General features: G+C 34.2%; 1 protein-coding gene and 1 long non-coding RNA gene across 3 annotated transcripts in view; both read left to right on the top strand.

Moving 5' to 3' along the window:
• The window catches only part of LOC141348623 (dynamin-2-like), a 65,896-nt gene that overhangs the window by 33,371 nt on the left and 8,824 nt on the right, over positions 1–23,701 (top strand). Inside the window, exons 17-20 of one of the 2 annotated variants that reach the window (XM_073852895.1) lie at positions 9,814–9,925; positions 14,589–14,753; positions 16,846–17,081; positions 17,462–17,617. In XM_073852895.1, coding sequence (XP_073708996.1) covers positions 9,814–9,925; positions 14,589–14,753; positions 16,846–17,081; positions 17,462–17,617 — 669 coding nt within the window. Of the gene's footprint in view, positions 1–9,813; positions 9,926–14,588; positions 14,754–16,845; positions 17,082–17,461; positions 17,622–23,701 lie in introns of those variants that run through there. The other variant, XM_073852894.1, reaches the window with a different exon arrangement.
• Positions 2,938–4,479, top strand: LOC141348627 (uncharacterized). Its single transcript, XR_012357528.1, has 3 exons — positions 2,938–3,024; positions 3,303–3,392; positions 4,176–4,479. It is a non-coding gene; the product is annotated as an uncharacterized lncRNA (long non-coding RNA).

Here is a 23,701-nt window from a genome sequence, read left to right as displayed (position 1 = left end):
TTTTGTGCACATTCTACGATTCTTAATGAACAATAAAATGACGTTAATGGGAAGACTAATTTAAAAGAGTAAGTAAACAGCTCACACACTTACAGTATATATAACCACTTTGTTATGTCAAAATAAGACTTAATTGGCATGAAAACATGATATGTGGGAAGTTTTACTGAGTAATAAGCATGGTGAAATTTAAAGTAAATCTCTGTGTCTGTAACCAATATTTACAGAGCTTTAATGACTGATGATCCAAAAAATAAAAATAGTTAAAAGTTAAAGGATTAGTTCACTTCCAGAACAAAAATGTACAGATAATGTACTTACCCCCTTGTCATCCAAGATGTTCATGTCTTTCTTTCTTCAGTCATAAAAAATGATGTTTTTTGAGGAAAACATTTCAGGACTTCTCTCCATATGATGGATATGTATGGTGCCCCCAAGTTAGAACTTACAAAATGCAGTTTAAATGCAGCTTCAAAGGGCTCTAAACGAGAAAGAAGGGTGTTATCTAGCGAAACGATTGGTTATTTAAAAAAAAAAATTAACAATTTATATATTTTTTTTAACCTCAAGTGCTCGTCTTGTCTTGTGTCTGCGATGCGCATGTATAGTCTGTGTAATCCGGCTCAAAACAGTTAGGGTATGTTGAAAAACTCCAAATTTGTTTTCGTCTTTAACTTTAAAATCATCCTGCATTGCTGTTTTACCTTTTTTTTGTAAAGGGCGCTTGATCTTCTTTATATGTTCACGTTGTAAACACTGGCTCGGTACTTCTGCAGCAATGTAGAACAATTTTGAAGTTGGGGAAGAAAACGAGATGGGAGTTTTTCGACATACCCTAACTGTATTGACCCAGATCACACAGACTATGCATGTGCATCGCAGAGACGAGACAAGACTAGCATTTGATGTTAAAAAGTATATAAATTGTCAATTTGTTTCGAAAATAACCAATCGTTTCGCTAGATAAGACTCTTTTTCTCTGGCTGGGATCGTTTAGAGCCCTTTGAAGCTGCGTTTAAACTGCATTTTGGAAGTGAAAACTTGGGGGCACCCTAGAAGTCCACTATATGGAGAGAAATTCTGAAATGTTTTCCTCAAAAAACAATTTCTTTACGACTGAAGAAAGACATGAACATCTTGGATGACAAGGAGGTGAGTACATTATCTGTACATTTTTGTTCTGGAAGTGAACTAATCCTTTAACTATTAAAACGAACACTTAATATATAAAATCTATTGTTTAAATTGTTACTGCCTTGAGTTGATGAGATTTACACTTGGCTTTAGTAAAATAATTCAATAAAATATTAATTACATGATTGTTATTCTAAAAATATAAAATCGATTTTTTTTTCCTTTTCTGATAGTGTAAGTAATGTTTATTTAACCAAGAAATACAACAGGGACATTCATTTACATTTGGCTTTATTTGAAATAGAACCTTTCTAACATTAGAAATGTCTTTATTGTCACTTTCAATCAATTTAATGCATCCTCAGTGTGTAAAAGTACAGTAGAACTTTCTTATTAAAAAAATCCTTTTTAACTCACTCAAAACTTTTGAACGGTAGTCAAGACAGTTTTATTCTTTATGGTACTTGTGTTTGCAAAGGCAATTAATGGACCATCAGTGAGCATGTCACACTAACCAATCCAAGACTGTTGATTTTGCCTCGCGAAGGAAGAAATCTTGTCTCAGAAAATTGTAGCCAAAATTATCTCAGCAAGAGTGCACTGGAGTCACATCTGGTAGTCACAGCACACACACATACACATACACATACACATACACATACACACACACATACACATACACATACACATACACATACACATACACATGTGTGACATATAACCCCATTTCACATGCACACCTTTACATTTTCGAACATAAGCACACTCTACACTGTAACCGATTTTTGTAATTTGAACAGTATTTTACTGTAATATCTACAGTAAGATACTGTAAAATGTATATACAGTATTTTACTGTAAACTGCAAAGGATTATGGGAAAATATATGATCACTACTGTAATTCTCCACTACTGTAAATCCGTTTACAGTAGTGAACTTGCCCGCGAAAAATTGACCAATGGCAAGGGAGATTTTTTTTTCTCCTGTTGAGAGGAAGTGGCGGTAAAAAGGACAAAAGAGAAATGTTGCATCAATAACTCGACAAAAAGGTTAGTATATTATTTCTGTTTTATGAAAAACTGAACAATTTTAATTTGTTTTCACTTGTTAACAGCAAACTAACAATATTCATCGTGTTTTTCATGTCGGTAGCCTTTTTTTTCTGACTGACGGCCGGGGCGCCGCCATAACGGTGAAAACATGGACTGGTGAGTAAATTAAGGTGACCTATATTAGTCGAAATAAACTTTATTTAAACTGAGAAACACGTTTGTATATTCGGCTGCCCTTTAATGCAAGTTAGTTCGTCTGACGAGCCCTTACTCAAGCTTAACAGCAAACTGAGGTGAAATACTGAGGTAAAGTGCGTTAAGCAACACCACTGTTTCTGTGGAGATTTTAAACTGTATTTTCAAGCCCTTCTTTTGTTTGTTATTTTCAAGTTTCTGGTCTGGATGTCATCTGTAACGTCGGAGGTGTATTTTGGATCTTCTTCTGTGAATGACTGCCATAGTATCGACGATAACATGAACTGGTAAGCTAATAATGTCAGTAAGCCGAAGTTGACAAACTTAACGTTAGTCACAGAGCAGCATAATATCTTTTAAACGCTGCCTCTTTATAGCTAGCAAGGTAATTCTCTTCAAATGATGTTTAAGTATGAAATGTGTGTATGAATGTCGTATGTAACTTTATAGACGGTCCCTTCAGTGACAGACGTGACATAAACAGCGCGCTAACATGAAACACTGAGGTAAAACTGAACACCGCGGTTAACTGCATCTTTTGTGTTTTATTTTCAAGTTTGTGGTCTCGTGGTCATGTCGTCTGCATCGGAGGTGTATTAGAGTCTTTTCTGGTGATTGCCGTCGTCGCGGTGCAAACAACAGGTGAGCTTCCCCTTTCATCAATTTAACTAAGTTAATGTTAACGTTACTAAATTAGCCAAATTAGCCACAGGCTGCTGTTCTCCACTGACTTGCAGAACAGGTTAACTTTTTAAAGAGAGTAACGAGCTAGCAATATATTAATATAGCAAGTTTTGCTAATAAATATTATAAATGTTTATTTTATTAAAAATGTAAATTTTATTACTGTACAGTAGTTGTCTTTTCTGATCATAAACTATAGTAACACTAAAAGGGTGTTGTGACACTGTCTGTTACAGGAGATTTCTCCAAGCACTAACTGGATGCTGACCATCAGATGCAGAATCATCATACAGCCAGCTGTCCATTTTACAGACATGCAGAATAAGGTAACCTAAAACATATTTTGTTTTACATTGCATTTACATTCATGCATTTTTCAGATGCTTTTATCCTAAGCAAGTTATATTGTATTTAAAGTACACATTTGTAAGGTATTTATTTCCTGGGAATGTTTTTTATTACCATCAAGATTGAGTTTGCATGCGCATTAAAATTATTTCTATTAAACCAGCATTTAAACAGCAAAATGCAGCTGCTTCAGGTATCTTTAACTTACTGTAACCTTTAAATTCATAATAGCAATCTTACTGTCTGTCAATTTAGATTATTGTTACTGTAAAACAACAAATATAGATTTATAATCATAGTAGGCCTATTATATGCACAGACTTTCTAGGAAACACACGTTTAGAATGTTTATATGAACAGATTGGTTAGCATTTAGCATGGTCTGTGGCAGACTTTACTAAGTGTCAGGGCAACAAAATTCAATAAACAAGAATGTAATATTAAGTGATTTAAATCAAGAAGAAAATATTGTCTTTTTGCTCCATTTAGTAAAAACGGTTCTTAACAAAGCCATGTTGTGCATCTCTGCACACAGCAGTGTTTCATTACTGAATGAATTTACCTTTTTTAAACACCTAGAATCAGTGACTTACTGACCCATTCATAAAATTCTTTATAAAAAATTTCAAGAAAAAGTTTCTTCAGTTTTTTTTCTTACTACTGCGTTCGTATGTAGTATATAATTTTTTTTAAAATGCATACAGCACCAAGTTTGACAGTTGAGGCAAATTCTTTAAACACTGTTTTTCTTGTGCTTGCAGGTTCGTTCAGACAGTCAACCTTTGTGGCAGCAAATGCATTGACAGTCACAGATCAGATGGACTTCTGGAAAGAGGGTGCAAACAGCAAGCATCAGCCTGAATCCCATTCTGCCGTTTCTCATCAGAGAGCTTGTCAACTTTGACTCAAAATTACTAAAATTTAACACAACACAAACACATTTTTACTGTATGATTTTATTTTATTTACACTACCAGACAAAGCTTTTGAACGGTAAGATTTTAAATGTTTTTAAAGAAGGTCTCTTCTGCTCACTAAGCCTGCATTCATTTGATCCAAAGTACAGCAAAAACAATACACTTTTGAACCATTTTTATTATTTAAAATAACTGTTTTCTTTTTTAATATATTTTAAAATGTAATTTATTGCTGTGATCAAAGCTTAATTTTTAGCATCATTACTGCAGTCACATGATCCTTCAGAAATCATTCTAATAATTTGATTTTCTGCTCAAAAACTATTATTATGATGTTGCTGAAATTATTATAATGCTAAAAACAGTGGAGTACATTTTTTTTCAGGTTTCTTTGATGAATAGAAAGTTCAGATAAACAGCATTTATCTGAAATAGAAATAGTTTGTAACATTATGAATGTCTTTATTATCACTTTTGATCAATTTAAATCATCCTTGCTAAATAATATCTTTCTATTCATCAAAGAATCCTGAAAAATCTAAAAATTAAATAAAATGTTTATCAGCATACTAGAATGATTTCTGAAGGATCATGTGATACTGAAGACGAGTAATGATGCTGAAAATTCAGCTTTGATCAAAGGAATAAATTAAATTTGGATCAAATTAATGCAGGCTTGGTAAGCAGAAGAGAATTCTTTAAAAAAAATCTTAGTGTTCAAAAACTTATGACTGGTAGTGTACTTACTTATTTTTGCTTTTCAGTATGTGTATGTTTGCCATGATACAAAGTCTCTGTACTTTTAAAAAGAAAATGTTCAACAATTAAAAAGAATATTATCAGAACTAATGCTTATGAGTTATTGTGATTTTTATGGGGTTGGGGTGGTAAAAATCTTGAATTACAGTGCTGTAGGTTAATTGGATTGTTTTTACAGGTAAAAAATGTTTAAAATAAATGAAAATAAACTCTATAGTACTGATACTGTAATTGAAAATACAGTAAAAATACTGTAATTGAAGATACAGTAAAAACACTGTAAATGAAATTACAGTAAAAATACTGTAAATGAAATTACAGTAAATACCTTTTAGTACTGTAAATGCACTTACAGTAATAATACTGTAAACATTTTTACAGTAACTTACTGGCATCCAGCTGCCAGTAAGTTACTGTAAAATTTACAGCAAACTTTTTACAGTGTACCTTCACAGTAATACTTCACAGAAAGCGCGACAGAAACAGGGGGCGCAGTAGGACACAATTCTGGCACATTCCTGGCCAGTCTCTCCTTCAGTGTCCCTCCCTGCTCTCTTTTTCTTTCTGTCTCTCACATTCTGTCTTTAGAAACACAGCCTCTTTCGTTTTCAAGTGCGGGTGTGTCTGGGATTGATTAGCTGCTTAATTGGAGAGATGTTGGTATGCTGTGGTGAACGCACACACACACACAGCTTTGACAGTGAGAGAGGCATGGCAGACTATTGTAAACACACCCAAGACTGCACCACAATCAATCAGATGCTCTCACACACTCCACACACACACTCACACACACTCACATCCATCACTTCAAGCACTCTGTATAAAGATATTCAAGCTCTCATAAACTCCACACTCATTCCCGCTCACCAGCAGAAACATACCACCCAGCACTCTGAAAAATCCCCTTTTTTCTCTCTTGCTCTCTTACACACACACACACACACACACACACACACACACACACACACACACACACTATTTAATGATCTAATGATTCATACTGTGCCCTTCACATCCACTAACTCCCTAGTGTCAGAGCGACTGGTGATGTCAGGAGGTAGATGTTGTTTTGTCACAGCAGTGACACCAATCTGGCATGGAATGGGAAAAGGAGAGAGTAAAAAGCAGAGAGCTTTGTCATCCACTTTCTTCTACTTTTTTTGCATCAGAGTGTGCATTACATCCAGATTCATATATGACGACGAGTATGTTATGTGCGTTTCTGGACTCACTCAGGGCTGTGATTAAAGGAATGTTTTGGATTTACCATAAGCTATGACATCTGAAACATTGTAACAATTACCGCAGAGAATAATTACGACCCGCTCGTCAGTTCGTAAAAACAAACAAAAGTAGTTTTTACAGTAACAGATTTACAAAGGAAACCTCTCCCCATAGACACTTGTAAGTTCATTACAGTAAATGTGATTTTTGTTTTGTTTTTACAAACAGTATTTAACCCATAACATTCATTTGAAATTGCGTTCAGTGTTGTTATAGTTAACTAATGTCATTAAAAATATTCAAAACAAAGCTGAAATTAAATTATTTTGAAGTATGAATTGTATGAATTAAAATTAAAAACCAAAAAAAGCTTAAAATTAAAAAAAGACAAAAGCAAAACAAAATACTAACACTAAAATAAAAACTTAAAAAAGCTTAAATTGAATAAAAATGACAAAAGCACAACAAAATTACTAAAACTAAAATTAAAATAAGAACTTAAAGCTTACATTGAATAAAAATAGCAAAAGCACATGACAAAATTACTAAAACTTAAATGAAAATTAAAGTTAAAAGTTAAAAAAGCTTAAAAAAATGGCAAAAGCACATTAGATGAGTAAAACTTAAAGTAAAATTAAAACTTCAAAAAAGCTTAAAAATGACAAAAGCACATAACAATAGTACTAAAACTTTAACTAAAATGAAAATGAAAACTTGTTGTAGTTAACTAAAATGTTATTAAAAATATTATAAACAATTATATTATAAAATAAAATGTTTTTAAAGTGTGAAGTATTACAAATGTAAATAATGGTTAAAATTAAATAGTAAGATTAAAAAAAGTAATAAAACATAACAAAATTACTAAAACTGAAATAAAAACTTAGAAAAGCTTAAATTGAATAAAAATGACAAAAGCACAACAAATTTACTAAAACTAAAATTAAAATAAGAACTTAAAAAAGCTTAAATTGAATAAAAATGACAAAAGCACAACAAAATTACTCAAACTAAACTTGAAACAGAAACTTAAAAACCTTAAAAAATGAATAAAAATAACAAAAGCACATGACAAAATGACTAAAACCTAAACTAAAATTAAAAGTTAAAAAAGCTTAAAAATGGCAAAAGCACATTAGATGAGTAAAACTTAAACTAAAATTAAAACTTCATTATTAATTTATTCATTATTTTTATTATTAAAAATGAATAAAAATGACAAAAGCACATAACAAAAGTATTAAAACTTTAACTAAAATTAAAGAGAAAACTTGTTATACTTAACTAAAATTATTAAATTTATAATTAAAGTTATTAAAAATATTCAAAACAAAGCCGAATTGAAATATTTTTAAAGTATGAAGTATTTCAATGAAAAAACTAAAACTATAAAAATGTAAATAATGGTTAAAATTAAATAGTAATATTAAAAAAGTAATAAAAGTGACAAAAGCTCAACAAAAATACTAAAACTTAAACTAAAATTAAAATTGAAAAAAAAAAAAGCTTAAAAATTGAATATAAATTACAAAAGCACAACAAAATTAAACTAAAATTAAAACAAAAACTTAAAAAAAGCTTAAATTAATACAAATGACAAAAGCACAACAAAATTACTTAAACTTAAAACTAAAATTAAAACTTAAAAAGCTTAAAAAATTAAAAATGACTAAAGCACATAAGATTAATAAAACTTAAATTATTATTCAATTAAAACTTAAAAAAATGAATAAAAATGTCAAAAGCATGACAACATTACTAAAACTTAAACTAAAATTAAAATAAAAAAAAAATTAAAAAAGCTTAAAAAATTACAAAAGCACATAAAATTAATAAAACCTGAACTAAAATTAAAACAAAAAAATTAAAATGAAATAAAAATGACAAAAGCATAACAAAATTAAAAATTAAAAATTAAAATTAAAAACTTAAACTAATATTAAAAGGAAAACTTTAAAAAGCTCAAAAAGTGGATAAAAAACACAAAAGCACAACAAAATGCAAAACTAAATTTCAAAAGAAAACTTAAAAAAAAAGTTTAAAAAATTAATACTAAAAATAAAAAATAAAAGCTAATTAAAACATACTATAATAGTAAATATATAATACTTACCCTCATGTCGTTCCAAAAAGACAAAAGCACATAACAAAATAACTTAAACGTTAACTAAAATTAAAATGAAAGCTTAAAAAGGTTTTAAAATGAATACAAATTATAAAAGCACATAGCAAAAATGCCTAAAACTTCCAACTAAAATTAAAATTTAAACTTGAAAAAAAAAAATGAATAAAAATTACAAAAGCACTACAAAGTTAATCTAAAAATAAAATTAAAACTAAAAATATAAAAATAAAAGCTATTTAAAAAGTACTGGAATTGTATGTTAATAATACTGAAATTATAGACTTTGGGACATGATCTAAGCTTCAATTTGAGGAAAAAAAAATCCATAATAAGCCCCAGAAACATAGCCAAATATTATTTTTGGATGCACACAGATTCTTTGTTGATTTTGTGCATACTCAGTTTTTGAGTCTAAATCCTTTTAAAAGTCAGAGCCATACTTTGTGGTTTTGGAATGGCAAATAAAGTTCAGTACATTCACAAACACCCCAGTTATCCTGTCATAAATATCATGAACTACCAATGAATTATTAATCGTTAAACTGCAAAACAATATTCCACCTTATTACACCTTATTAGAAGGGTCTGCAAAGCAAATGAAGTGTGGACGCCTGGATCAGTATATCGCTTGACGTATGCAGTCGTATACGTAAACATTACGTGAGCGTCTATGAGAAATGATTTCTCAGTCATAGCAATTAGTAGCACTGAGTCATATCTGCGCTTATAAAAACACTGTTTTGTAGCTGAGTTTTATTAGATCGAAGCATGTGAGAATGTGTTTGCTTTGGTGTGTGGTTTGTTTCAGTGTGTGCGTGTGTCCGACTTGACCCCGGTCTCAGGTCACGTTCCTGTAGCCGTGTTCTTATCAGCCGTAGACTAAATCAAAAACACGTTGCGCATTATACTTTAAGCCTCTTACCCCACAGGCACAACAAAGAGAAACAATAGCCACAAAAAGAGAGAGAAATGAGAGGGAAACAAAAGGAGGAGAGGAACAACAGAATAATTAAGGGGAATGTGGAACAGATGGAGAGAGACGGGCTCCAGATTCCTGCCTCTCTCTGAACGAAAAAAAAAATGAGAAAGAGAAAAAAGATATGAGACACTAGTAAAAGATGGGAACGATGGATATAAGAGGTGAGGTAGGACAAAAAAAGGGGGAAAAAATGAATTTTAAGAGATTAGAATCAGATCGGAGAAAGTGAATGGATATTCACGTCAGACAGGGCTGAAAGGGTGTTCTGGGGTTTGTGGTTTTGGACAGATGATATATGCGAGCGAGCGAGAGAGGGTTTTGCCGCACTTGTTTGTGCGAGAGTGTATGTGCTGCCATAGAAACCGGCTAACGGCTGATTATTTTCGCCTTAGGAACGTGTATAAGGACTACAGGCATCTGGAGTTGGCTTGCGACACTCAGGACGATGTGGACAGCTGGAAGGCCTCTCTGCTGCGAGCTGGGGTTTACCCAGAGAAAACCACAGTAAGCACAGGAACACATCGGCTTCTGTACCTGTACGATAAACCCTGAGGCCTAAAACTTCAAAATAAAGGTTTCAGTTTAAACCGAAAAGAGCTTTATAGCCGGATACCTTGTAGATCTTTATAAGCTCCGCTCAAGAACCTTTATTCCATACTTCTTTACAAAACCAATACCATGTGCTGTTGCTGTAAAAGTATAGTTTTAAAGGAATAGTGGACACAAATGTAAAATACTGTCATTAATTATTCACCCTCATGTCGTTACAAACCCATAAGACCTTCATTCATCTTCAGAACACAAATTAGGATATTTTGGATGAAATTCGAGAGGTGTTTGACTCTGCATAGACAGCAACGCAACTGACACATTCAAGGCCCAGAAAGGTAGTAAGGAACCAGTGGTTCAATCTTAATTTTATGAAGCTAAGTCAGCAGCATGTGCATCTAAAGGCCTTTCCAAACTGAGCGCGATGCAAAAACGTAAGGCGAATCGCCGACGAATGGTGCTTTCACACCGATTGTTCGCCTTCTGCTAATTCACGCCTGCACGCTAGGTGGCATCGACCAACAATGCATTTTTCCTCAGATATGTCTCTTGTATATGGATTTAACATCGTCCGCTGCTCAATATACAGCAAAGTTTGGTTCTACGCGAGAAACACAAGCTATCTATAATGCTTACAAAAAAAATCTTAAAATATAAATAGAAGTAAAATTAGTATCATACGATATTTAATTTAATTTCTATAATTAATGTATTTGCTTAAAACCCACTTTAAACCATCATTGATAATAACAAATAATAACCTCTGATTGTGATCTGCAGTTGATTTAGATATGGTCTTACAGCCCTTTTCTGACTTGTGAGCAGCCACAATGCGCAGCCGCAGGTCCTCAGTAAGCTCCTTTGTCTTAGCCATGACTGTCCACAAACCAACAGCAGAGAACTTCTGTTTTTCACATGTTGAGTTGATTAAAACAGCTGTTCCCAATGAATCAGGGTAATTAGGATGCTTTAGAGCAGCTTGGACTATTTGGAATGGTATAGAACTTTGGATTTTCCCATAGACTGTGACAGTTTGCAAAGGGTATGAATAATTTTGGACATGCCATTACTTTTGGTTCAAATGTAAATAAAAGCTGAGAAATATTTTTTCCACAATGATGCCCCTTGTACATTGTCTTATTATCTTTTGGGAGTAGCCTTTGTCATTTCCGGTCAAAAAAAAACTTGCTAGTTGAATAAAAGTAACTTTAAGTCAGAATTTGCTAGAGGGTATGAATAATTTCGGGCTTGACTGTATATATAATATAACATAATCACATGTCTGTTTGCTTTCATATTTCCTGTGTAGAACAGTAGAAAAATGTTTCAATCAATTTTTTTTAAATACGGAAGATCTAGAAAATGAACGCACTCTGACTCATATAACACGTGTGCACGTGGAAGAAAATGGACAGTGTTCTTCTCCAGATCACATAAATTCAGTGGAGAATTAATAGAAATTTTATTAATAACATGTGAGAATAACCATCTGTTCTCAGATGCAATGATATCAAGAGCGCATCCTCATCTCTTTTGGAATACTCTTCTTCTGTGTTTGTTTACACTGGTTTTCAAAACAGCGCCACCACTCTCATCCTGTTGTGCAACAAGCAGCTGCTCCATGCTGTAATGCTCAAATCTTATTGGACGGCCATGTTTTTGCTTTGCGAAGCTGAAAAGATTTGTCAGACTGGTTGTTAAAAAAACATTTGCTTTTTCGGTGCACGAATGTTCGCGGTCTATGTGGAAGCACTCATAGGAATTTGTTTTATTCCAGCACATCATCGCATTCTATATTTGTTTGGCTTTTCCGTGCTCCGTGTGGAAAGGCCTTAAGACTGACAATGAAGAGAAGAAATTGCTGAATAATCGTTATTTTTGTCTTCTTCGCTCTCAAAAAGTATTCTCGTTGCTTCATAACATTACGGTTGAACCACTGGTGTCACATGGACTATTTTAACGATGTCCTTACTGCCTTTCTGGGTCTTGAATGTGTCAGTTCCGTTACTGTCTATGCAGGTTCAGAAAGCTCTCAGATTGAATAAAAAATGCCTTAATTTGTGTTTTGAAGATGAACAAAGGTCTTACGGCTTTGGAACAACATGAGGGTGAGTTATTAATGATAGAATTTTCATTTTTGGGTGATTTATCCCTTTAAAGATGCCTATTTCTTTGTGACCCCTTGACATTCCTTTCTTTTGTGGAACACAAAAGAAGTTCTGAAAAAGGTTCACGCTACTTTTTTTATACAAAAAAAAAAAATCTATATGGACAAAAATATTATGTCAGGAAGTTTTAGTAAGTCATTTTAGTAAATAAAGTTGTAGTAATTTGTAGTATTTATAAAACAGTAGGCAAAAGGGCAATGGTTGATCTGCTTCTTTTAGTGAGATTCTAAAGTGCATATCTGATGGAGACATATGTGACCCTGGACCGTAAAACCAGTCATAATGTTTTTTTTTTTTTTTAAATTGGCATTTATACATAATCTGAAAGATGTAAATAAATAAGCTTTCCATTTATGTATGGTTTGTTAGGATAGGAAAATATTTGGCTGAGATACAACAATCTGAAATCTGAGGGTGCAAAAAAATCTAAATAGTGAGAAATTAAGTTCTTAGCAATGCATATTACTAGTTTTTATTTATTTACAGTAGGAAATTTACAAAATACTCTTTTTACAAGATTACAAAATAATCTTTACTTAATATCCTAATAAGTTTTGGCATAAATTAAATATCGATCATTTTGACCCATTTGTGGTCCAGGGTCACATATTCAAATTTCAACGCAGCTGGTTACTAGACATGAATATGAGATTCTAGCAAATGACAATGTCTGTTCCTCACATAAGTTTTAAGGTTTCAATTCACAGAGCACTTTTGAGCACTTATTCTCATTAATATATTTTTTTTTTGCATGTAAAAGAGCAGCATGAACATTGTGCCTAAAGTCTTCTTTTATGTTCCATAGAAGAAAACCACAGGGGTTTGGAACAGCATGAGGATCTATTCTAAATGATGAACAGAATGTTCACTTTTGAGTGAACTATTGAATCCAGAAACCAAATACGCTGATCTGAAGAACCTATAAAAAAGTATTAGCTTTTGTCAGTCTCCAAAGAATCAAATAACCAACTTTACTGAACATTAAAGGGATAATTCACCCAGAAGTGAAAATTCTGTCATCATGTTTCACCCGTTTTGTCCGTTTCCAAAACATAAAGATATTTTTAAAGATTTCTGTCCTTTCACTGAAAAAACCATTCCATTCAAAAAGGAAAGGAATCCATATGAATTGAGTAGTTTAATATAATAATAAGTCCTCTAAAGATAGAGCACATAAAATATGGTAAACAGCGTGTTCATAATTAAGATAATACATTAAAATTATATGGTCAAGCAGTAAGCGAGCAGTTTTGTACAGCTAAAAATAGCTGGATGTGGATGAGACCGGAAGGCAGACCCAATATTTTACAAATGGCCGCGCTCACTCTTACAGAAAGAAAAAGGTGGATACAATAGGTTTTTCTGGACCTCGAGTCTGATTGGCTGAGAGGAGTGCGATATTCTAGTGATATCGGAACTTCAACCATTTTACCGTTTGTATGACTCAGTTTGCGGTACTTCTCATAAAAAAAAACGTCATGTCGGATGCTCAAATGCTTTCTAAGGAACTGGAATGATTTTTCAGGGGAGGGACAAAAATTTTTTCATTTGTGTTTTGACAATGAACCCAAAAGTACAGGTTTTGAACAAGTTGAGGTTAAGTAAATGATGACTGAATTTTTCTTTTTGGGTGAACTATCCCTTTAAAGGCTTCAAAGAATCATTGAAAAGCTTTAATTTTTAATGTGCACCAGTCTTCGTAAGCTGCTCTAGCAGTGTTCTAAGAAACATAAAGAGATTATACGTTCATATAATAACCAGGCCCACATGGAATCTATGCACACAGCGCTTTGCAGAAACCTCTTTAGATTCCTGCAGAGCTGGAGCGCCTGATGCTCATAAATGTTTAACACATTTCACTTTTTATTGTGCATGATTCTACAGATTTTGCTCTAAAATAAATGCATAAAAGGTCCGCCGATTCCATCTAGTCCTTCTAATGACTGTGCACTGTAGTTTGGATAACTCTCGCTCCTGTAGCATTTCTGTGTGTGTGTTTGACTCTCCGGCTGCAGGCTTCATGGTGGCTGTGCTCTGGGGTCAGGAGCTCTGCTGCATTCCTCAGCTCTTGTGTCACACCATGGAGGATCAGCGAAGGAGGGGGCTTTGAGCTCTGTTTCTAATCAGCTCCCTTGCCTTTTTTTTCTTCATGCACCCCTCCATCCCCCTCTTTCGGTCTTTATGTATGCTTTGGAGCAACATGTTGAGTGATGTCACAGTTCTGTCAGGGTTCCCCATAATTCGCTCTGACAGAAGTCTACCACACCCCCTCTGACACTCACTGAAGTAAAATTCGTTTTTTCCCTGCTTCTTGCCCCCCCCCACCAAACATCTCTTTTCCAGCTTGGTTCTCTTTATGTATGTGCACTCAATGCCCTGTGAAACATTGACTGTACATTTTCTATCCAGATTTGCCCACATCTTCCTTTGTGTTTTTTCTGAATGGTCAGGTTGATGGAGAGGGTTCAGGCCAGGCGGAGAGCTTCTCCATGGACCCTCAGCTAGAGCGTCAAGTCGAGACCATCCGTAACCTGGTGGACTCGTACATGAGCATCGTCTACAAAAGCATTCGAGACCTGATGCCAAAGACCATCATGCACCTCGTCATCAACAACGTCTGTACCCTCTGCATATAACACTAATAGAGGAAACTATGAAATTAAATCAAATACACTTTTTTACAACTTTTATTTACGTAAGATGTAGAGATAAGTATTTATTCATACATTCATATTATATAAAAATAAACCACATCATGTTAACATTAGGTCTTATTATTATAATATTTAATAATCTTGGCAACCAATGTACTGTACAATTGTAAATCTTTTATAGTAAGTGTACCTCAAGATGTAATAAAACGATTACACTTCTGTACACTAAAAATTATTAACAAAAAATTGAAACAGTTTTTAAATATCAAATAAGTATAGTAATGTATACATTTAAAGTATATACTTTTATAATTTATTTAGATACTGTTTTGTACTTGAATTGTAAAAGAAATAGTATTCAAAATCTAGGTTGGGTTAGTTTGAAAATGTATAATTCTCAGAAAAAAATCCTTTGCTCAGGAAAAAAATCATATTTTTATATCGTATTGTGCAAATAAGTTGCTATATGTGACCCTGGACCACAAAACCAGTCTTAAGTCGCTGGGGTATATTTGTAGCAATAGCCAAAAATACATAGTATGGGTCAAAATTATAGATTTTTCTTTTATGCCAAAAATCATTAGGAAATTAAGTAAAGATCATGTTCCATGAAGATTTTTTGTAAAATTCCTACTATAAATATATCAAAATGTAATTTTTGATTAGTAATATGCATTGTTAAGAACTTAATTTGAAGAAATTTAAAGGTGATTTTCTCAGCATTTAGATTTTTTTGCACCCTCAGATTCCAGATTTTCAAATAGATGTATCTTGGCCAAATATTGTCCTATCCTAACAAACCATACATCAATAGAAAGCTTATTTATTGAGCTTTCATATGATGTATATATCTCAGTTTTGTAAAATTTAACCTTATGACTGGTTTTGTGGTCCAGGGTCACATATTTAAAATAAAAAATTACCATGACAGTGTTTTGACAGCATGCAAATATTTTCTGTCAGATTTCACTCTAATTCATTTGACCATCTTTTTGGCCCAATTCATTTATGTTCCAAAATCAGTTCCAGAATAGTTTCGCTGTCGTTTTATATTGACTTAAGGACTTTAAAGTTTGTTAATATGAAGGGAACCTCGGGTATTAATGCCTGTTGCCATTTTTACAGCAACACAACTAGAAAAATAAAATACTGATTCGATGCCACATTGTGCGGATTTTGATTGTATTTTTAAGTCGAAGGGCAACAAGAGAAGTAATGTAAGTCTTCACTTATGGCTGTCACTAGCGATAGGAAGAGGAGAAAAGAATGGAAAGATGCCTGTGGACGAATAAAACTTTCCAAAGACCCGCGTCTTTGTCCTCTTCACTTTAGCCCTAATGCCTTTTGAGGCTTTTAGTAGACCACAGCTGCTGAAAAAGCTTACAAATGGCAGAGACAAGAAACGCTAGATGCCAAACATGCCGATGCTTGTCATGAAGCCACAGCCACTGAAGGAGTTTCTCAGCGCAGATTTCACTCTATATCTGTGTGCGTTTAGACTCCTTGTGGGGAAAATCGATGGTACTGCATTTGGTTTATTTTATTTGGCTTTTATCCATCGCCACCTGTAAGCTCTTTCAGTAGCTGCAGTCATTGTATCCGTATTTTATTTTCCGAGTTGTGTTGTGGTAAAAATAGCAACAGGTAGCGCCAGTAGCTCACCAAGTGCAACCATTTGACATCATTGAAAAAAATTGCGTCCCCATAGTCTAAAATATGTATAAAACGATATAGATTTTTTTTTTAAATAGTGTAAATCTTTCATAGGTTTTCTACTAAATATTTCAGTAAGATACATAATTTACTTTATTTTAAGCCATACAAGTCTTAATGCCCAGGGTTCCCTTTAATTGTATATAGGTATATTGGTGTGGATGATGTGTGAGTAGTTAATAACTCAACATGGCGGCCGCGTTGAATAGGGCAACAGACCATCCTTATACAGAGTAAAATAGCTTCTTAGGCCATGAATATGACTGTGTCATCATCTCATTGTATATATCTTCAAGTCCCATTCCTTTTTTTATGTGGAAACTGTGTTCCCTACCCATAGGTTGAGGAGTTTATCCACTCTGAGTTGCTGGCTCAGTTGTACTCTTCAGGAGATCAGTACTCTTTGATGGATGAGTCTCCTGAACAGGCCCTGCGCAGAGAAGAAGTGCTGCGTACCCACGCTGCCCTGAAAGAGGCTCTAAATATAATCACTGACATTTCCACCTCTACCATCTCCACCCCGTTGCCACCCCCTGTAGACAACTCCTGGCTCCATAGTGGCTCGCTACACCGAAGGTACCTCACCTTTCCACTTCCTGTTCAAGGTGTATTCATCATCACTCCATCACACTCATCCAGCAGTGCTGTTCTTTACTTGACCCTTACACTTTAATCAGTACTGCCGCACATAATTATTGGTGGACCGTTGGCGCTCACATGAACTGAATCACCAGGATTCCTAGAAATATCATGAAATTTTCATGGTGTTTTCCAGGCTTAGCAAAAAACTGGGATTAATAACAAATTGGAAGTCATGGAAAATTTATTTTTATAGAGCTTCATACTTTTGTGTAGAGTAAAAGCCTGATGTCAGATGCAAGAGTGTCTTTCTTTGGAGCCAATTATTTTCAATGAATCATTGAAATGGTTCACAAATCAGTCTGCGTCTCTCTCAGGTCTCCTCCAAGTTATAGTGTCCCTAAGAAGCATCCGGCTCCGCCTGCTCCTTCGTTACCAATTCGCTTGGATGCTCCTGCCCCGCCGGTATCCAACAGCACAGATACCACCAACACTACCAGCCGCCCCAAACGAGTCCCTCCTAGTGTTCCCAGGTAAACATTCACCCATCAGCCCTCTGTCCTTAAGTCACACTAGCAGCTTCAGACTAGGTCAGTCCATTTCAACAAATCTAATTTCTGCACACTAAAACCACAACATGATTCAACAGCAAATGTTTATCTACTGTAGGAAAGGGATTTCACGTGTGTTCTCTCCATCAACAACACAGCTGAATAAACTTTTGATTAATAAAGTACCCAGTGACTAGAGGCCTTGAATCAGGTGTGTCAGCACTGAAATAGGCTGAATATTTGAAACGAACCCAGTGACCCATAACTTCACCGCTTTTTTAAACAGTATTTCAACAGTTTTTCAAGTTTGAAACCTGTGGTGGACTTGTGGTTTCCCCTTTCCCAGGTTTCATCTTCCATGAATCTATGTTGTTGCAAGCTATGTATGAACCAAGAAGGAGGTTTATAAAGGTGTGGTCCCATTAGCAAAATTGGTGACACTTTAGTTTAGGGACCAATTTTCACTATTAGCTTCTTACTTATTAGCATGCATATTGGCTATTTATTAAGCACATATTAATGCCTTATTCTGCATGACCATATTTTCGATTCCTTAATCCTACCCCATACCTAAACTTAAAGTGATAGTTTACCCAAACATGAAAATTCTGTCATTAATTACTCAATTTCATGTCATTCCATACCCGTAAGACCTTTGTTTATCTTCAGAACGCACAAGATGTTTTTGATAAAATATCTTAGACAGCAACAAAACTGACACGTTCAAGGCCCAAAAAGATAGTAAGGACATCATTAAAATAGTCCATGTGACAACAGTGTATTAACCTTAATGTTATGAAGCTACGAGAATATTTTTTGTGCACAAAGAAAACAAAAATAATGACTTCATTCAACAATTTCTTCTATTCCATGTCAGTTACAGGGTTTGTACAAAGTGCTTAAAGTGCTATTTAACTTTTTGAAATTTAAAGCCTGGGAAACCCTTGAAAAAAGCAATATTCCTGAAGAGGTACGTGAAAAGTGCTTGACTTATTGAAAGGCTATGTATTTATGAAATAAGTGTTCAACTTCAACAATAAATTCAAGTTCAGTAAATTCAACAATTTAAAAAACATCATACTTTTTGTGCTAATTTCAGTTAATGTTAGAAAACTAACAAGCTAAGCCAGTAGTAATACTGACAGTCTAATAAATGCCTTATGTGAAAAGAGGAACAGATGAAACCAAATAAATTCTGGGTCATTTATGCTGGAACCACTCCGATTGATTTAAACTCCTGACTTCGATCATTCATTTCAAGTGGTTTACTAGCAAAAACCAGATCAAATGAAAACAGCCATTCATTTTTGACATCGCTTGTAATGATTTTAAAAAGTAGGTGTAGTGATGGGTGAAACATTTTTTAAAACTCTGAATCAGTTAACATTGTGTCCAAAAATGATTCACTGTTTTGAGGCACTCCAATCAGATCACGTATTGTGAATTATTTTGATTCAGATCGGGACTTCATATCATGTGTCACAAATAATTTCAATTTAGATCGGGACTTCGGACCGGGTTCTGGAATTATTTGACTTGGATTGGGATTTTTTAAATTGTGTATCGCAAATCATTTTGATTTAGATCGGAACTTTGGTGCGCACATTTCAAATAATTTGATTTAGATCGGAATGGGTTTGTGAATCATTTCATCAGTTTAATGATTAAAATCAAATGATTCATGATACGCAAAGTTCCGATCTAAGTAAAATTATTTGTGATGGTTTGCAAATGATTTGCAAAGAGATTGGGGCTTCAGAACATGCATCATGAATCATTTGATTTAGATTGGAAATTCAGAGCGTGAATCAATTGATTCATATTGGGACTTCGGTGCGGGTTTGCAAATAATTTGATTCAGTTCTGGACTTTGGAGCGTGTATGGCGAATAATTTGCTTCAGATCAGGATTTCAAAGCAATTTCGTGAATCTTTTTTCAATTTTTTTTTCTTAAACAGTAGAAAAAATCTAACCATTAAGGCAGTACAGTTATAAAAAACAAAACAAAGAGAAGAAAAAAGAAAGTATACACAAATACAAATCCGTTTAGTAGTAATACTTTGCATGTGCTTCACTTTTTTTTTTTTTGCAATTTTTATTAGCATATATTTATTTATCAATTAGCCTTTTTTAGATTTTGAAAGAAGACATTGTTTGATAAGTGAGATCCTTGAAAATCATTGAACGTCCTGGAATTTCATTTTAAAGTATCTATATGAACCCTGCAGTTACCATGCCCTTACTACAATTCTGGGCCATAAATATCTTAATTTGTGTTCTGAACATGAAAGGTCTTTCAGGTTTGAAACGACATGAGGGTGAGTAATTAATGGTAATTTTTTTTTTTTTTTTTTTGGTTGAGCTATCCCTTTAACTACCTTCCTAACTATTAATAAGAAGCAAGGGAGTTAAATCAGGAGTTTATTGAGGCAAAAATCATAGTTAATAGTGAAAATCGGTTCCCAAACTAAAGTTTTGTTTGCAAAAAAGGACCATTGTCAATAGCATAGAGGTGTACAGTATATGAAACACTGCTCACAAACGTGACAAACTTTAACTTAACGTGCAACGTGACCAGATTTAACATGAGCAAAATCTACGTGGGGAACTTTTTCGCCCTCACTCGCAACAGATCATCCAGATTCCTATGAGAATGACTGGATTTCACCCACAAGATTTTGCCAAGCAATGGTAAATGTGACCGCACCTTAATACAGAGAGAAATCTATCCGTTAGCATTCCTATCCATCTCAACGGCAGTTCCTTGGCAGGCATGGGTCCCCATGGAAGTATATGATTTGAAATGTGCCATATTTCCTCATCGGACCACAGAAATTTTTAACGTGTAATGAAAAATGAAGAGGAAAAATTGTAAAGCCTAAAGTATGCCTCAGTTTTGGTGTATATATGTATATACAGCTGAATGCATAGCCTTTCAAATTATACTCCATTTGATAGTGCACAAACACAATAAACTAAGTTTTATCCTTGTCAAGAAGTTCTGAGTGATTAAAAATGTCTGTGTACTAGTTTAAATCAGAGTTGTATCTCTAAACTCCCTCCCACAGGCACTTGTCAAACAGTCGTCTACTGTTGTTGCCATCCCTAGTAGTTTGTTGTTGTTCTCCATTATGTCTTTCTTTTTTGACTGCCAACAGGGTTTGTACAAGGTACTTCAAGTACTTCAAGTACTTAAATTTGACTTTTTGAAATTTAAGGCACGGAAAACCCTTGAAAATAGCAATATTCCTGAAGAGGTACTTGAAAAGTGCTTGAATTATTTGAAATCTATGAAATAAAGTGCTTCATTTTGTCAGTAAGCTCATATCTTTTCACACAAAATGTATGCAATTAAAAAATACTTTTTTGCCTTTTTCAGTTAATGTAATAAAATCAGCGAGTTAAGTCGGTAGTAAGTACTGACAGTGTTGTGTAAACATGGCTGAATATGCAAAAAGAGGAACAGATGAATTAAATTAATTGAGTGAGTCAGTTACACTGGAACCCCTCCGATCGATTCAAACACATGGCTTCGCTCTTTCATTTCAAGTGATTCAGCAAAAACCAGATCAAATGAAAAGAGACATTATTTTTTAAATTTTCACATCACTTTTAATGATTTTAAAAAGCATGTATAGTTAGGGGTGAAAGTGAAAGAATCAGTTAAAGAATCAGTTAAACCATTGCGTTGCAAAATTATTAACTGTATCAAAGCACTCCAATCAGACTGTGTATCGTGAATCATTTGATTTAGATCTGGACTTTGGAGCAGGTTTGTGAATCATTTAATTTAGATTAAAACTTTGTGTATCACAAATCAATTGATATAGATCAGAACTTCAAGTCGCGTATCACCAATCAATGGATTTAGATCGGAACTTCAAGTTGTGCATCACAAATCATTTAATTTAGATCAGGACTTTGGAGCAGATTTGCGAATTACTTGAATTAGATTGAACTCTGTGTATCACAAATGAATTGATTTAGATTGGAACTTCAAGTCGCATATCATGAATCAGTTGATTCAGTTCGGAACTTTAAGTTTTGTATCGCAAATCATTTGATTTAGATCTGGACTTCGGAGCACGTATCGCAAATCATTTGATTCATATCAGGACTTCATAGCGCATATCATGGATCATTTGATTTAGATTTGGACTTTTAAGCAGGTTTGCGAATCACTTGACTTTGAAACATTGCATATTGCAAATCGGAACTTTAAGCCGTGTATCACAAATCAGTTGATTCAGATCGGAACTTTAAGTAGCGTATCACGAATCTGTTGATTCAGTTCGGAACTTCAAGTTGGGTATCACAAATCAGTTGATTCAGATCGGAACTTCAAGTCGCGTATCACAAATCAATTGATTCAGATCGGAACTTTAGATTCAGATCGGAACTTTAAGTCGCGTATCACAAATCAGTTGATTCAGATCGGAACTTTAGATTCAGATCGGAACTTCAAGTCGCGTATCACAAATCAATTGATTCAGATCGGAACTTTAGATTCAGATCGGAACTTTAAGTCGCGTATCACAAATCAGTTGATTCAGATCGGAACTTTAGATTCAGATCGGAACTTTAAGTCGCGTATCACAAATCAGTTGATTCAGATCGGAACTTTAGATTCAGATCGGAACTTCAAGTCGCGTATCACAAATCAATTGATTCAGATCGGAACTTTAAGTCGCGTATCACAAATCAGTTGATTCAGATCGGAACTTCAAGTCACGTATCACGAATCAATTGATTCAGATCGGAACTTTAAGTCGCGTATCACAAATCAGTTGATTCAGATCGGAACTTCAAGTCACGTATCACGAATCAATTGATTCAGATCGGAACTTTAAGTCGCGTATCACAAATCAGTTGATTCAGATCGGAACTTCAAGTCGCGTATCACAAATCAGTTGAATCAACTTCAAGTCATGTATCACAAATCAGTTGATTCAGATCGGAACTTTAAGTCGCGTATCACAAATCAGTTGAATCAACTTCAAGTCATGTATCACAAATCAGTTGATTCAGATCGGAACTTTAAGTCGCGTATCACAAATCAGTTGATTCAGATCGGAACTTTAGATTCAGATCGGAACTTCAAGTCGCGTATCACAAATCAATTGATTCAGATCGGAACTTTAAATCGCGTATCACAAATCAGTTGATTCAGATCGGAACTTCAAGTCACGTATCACGAATCAATTGATTCAGATCGGAACTTTAAGTCGCGTATCACAAATCAGTTGATTCAGATCGGAACTTCAAGTCGCGTATCACAAATCAGTTGAATCAACTTCAAGTCATGTATCACAAATCAGTTGATTCAGATCGGAACTTCAAGGCATGTAACACAAATCAATTGATTTAGATCGGAACTTCAAGTCGCGTATCGTGAATCAGTTGATTCAGATTGGAAATTCAAGTCTCTTATCACAAATCAGTTGATTCAGATCGGAACTTTAAGACGCGTATCACAAATCAGTTGATTCAGATCGGAACTTCAAGTCGCGTATCAAGAATCAGTTGAATCATATCGGAAATTCAAGTGGTGTTTTACCAATTAATTGATTTAGATCCGAACTGAATCAATTGAGTGAGCCATTTACGCTGGAACTGCTCCAATTGATTCAAACATGTGAAGTTGGTCTTTCATTTTAAGCAATTCACTAGCAAAAACTAGATCAAATGAAAAGATCAATTCATTTTTTAATTTTCACATCGCAATTGTATTGATTTTAAAAAGCACATATAGTGATGGGTGAAAGTGAGCTTTTCGAAAACTCCGAATCAGTTAAACCATTGCATTGTCCAATCAGATCGTGTCGTGAATCATTTGATTTAGATCTGGACTTTGGAGCAGGTTTGCAAATCACTTGACTTGGATCGAAACTTTGCGAATCGCAAATCAATTGATTTAGATCGGAACTTCAAGTCGCGTATCGCAAATCATTTGATTTAATTTGGGACTTCAAAGCATGTAATTGAGTCATCTGATTCAGATCAGGATTACATATCGCAAAACAATTGATTGAGGTCAGAACTTCAAATCACATATCCCGATTCACT

This window comes from Garra rufa, chromosome 13 (genome assembly GCF_049309525.1).
Source record: "Garra rufa chromosome 13, GarRuf1.0, whole genome shotgun sequence".
In the NCBI taxonomy this organism is placed as follows: Eukaryota; Metazoa; Chordata; class Actinopteri; order Cypriniformes; family Cyprinidae; genus Garra; species Garra rufa.
The sequence above is the reverse complement of the archived record's forward strand: the minus strand, read 5'-3'. Positions and strand labels throughout refer to the sequence as shown.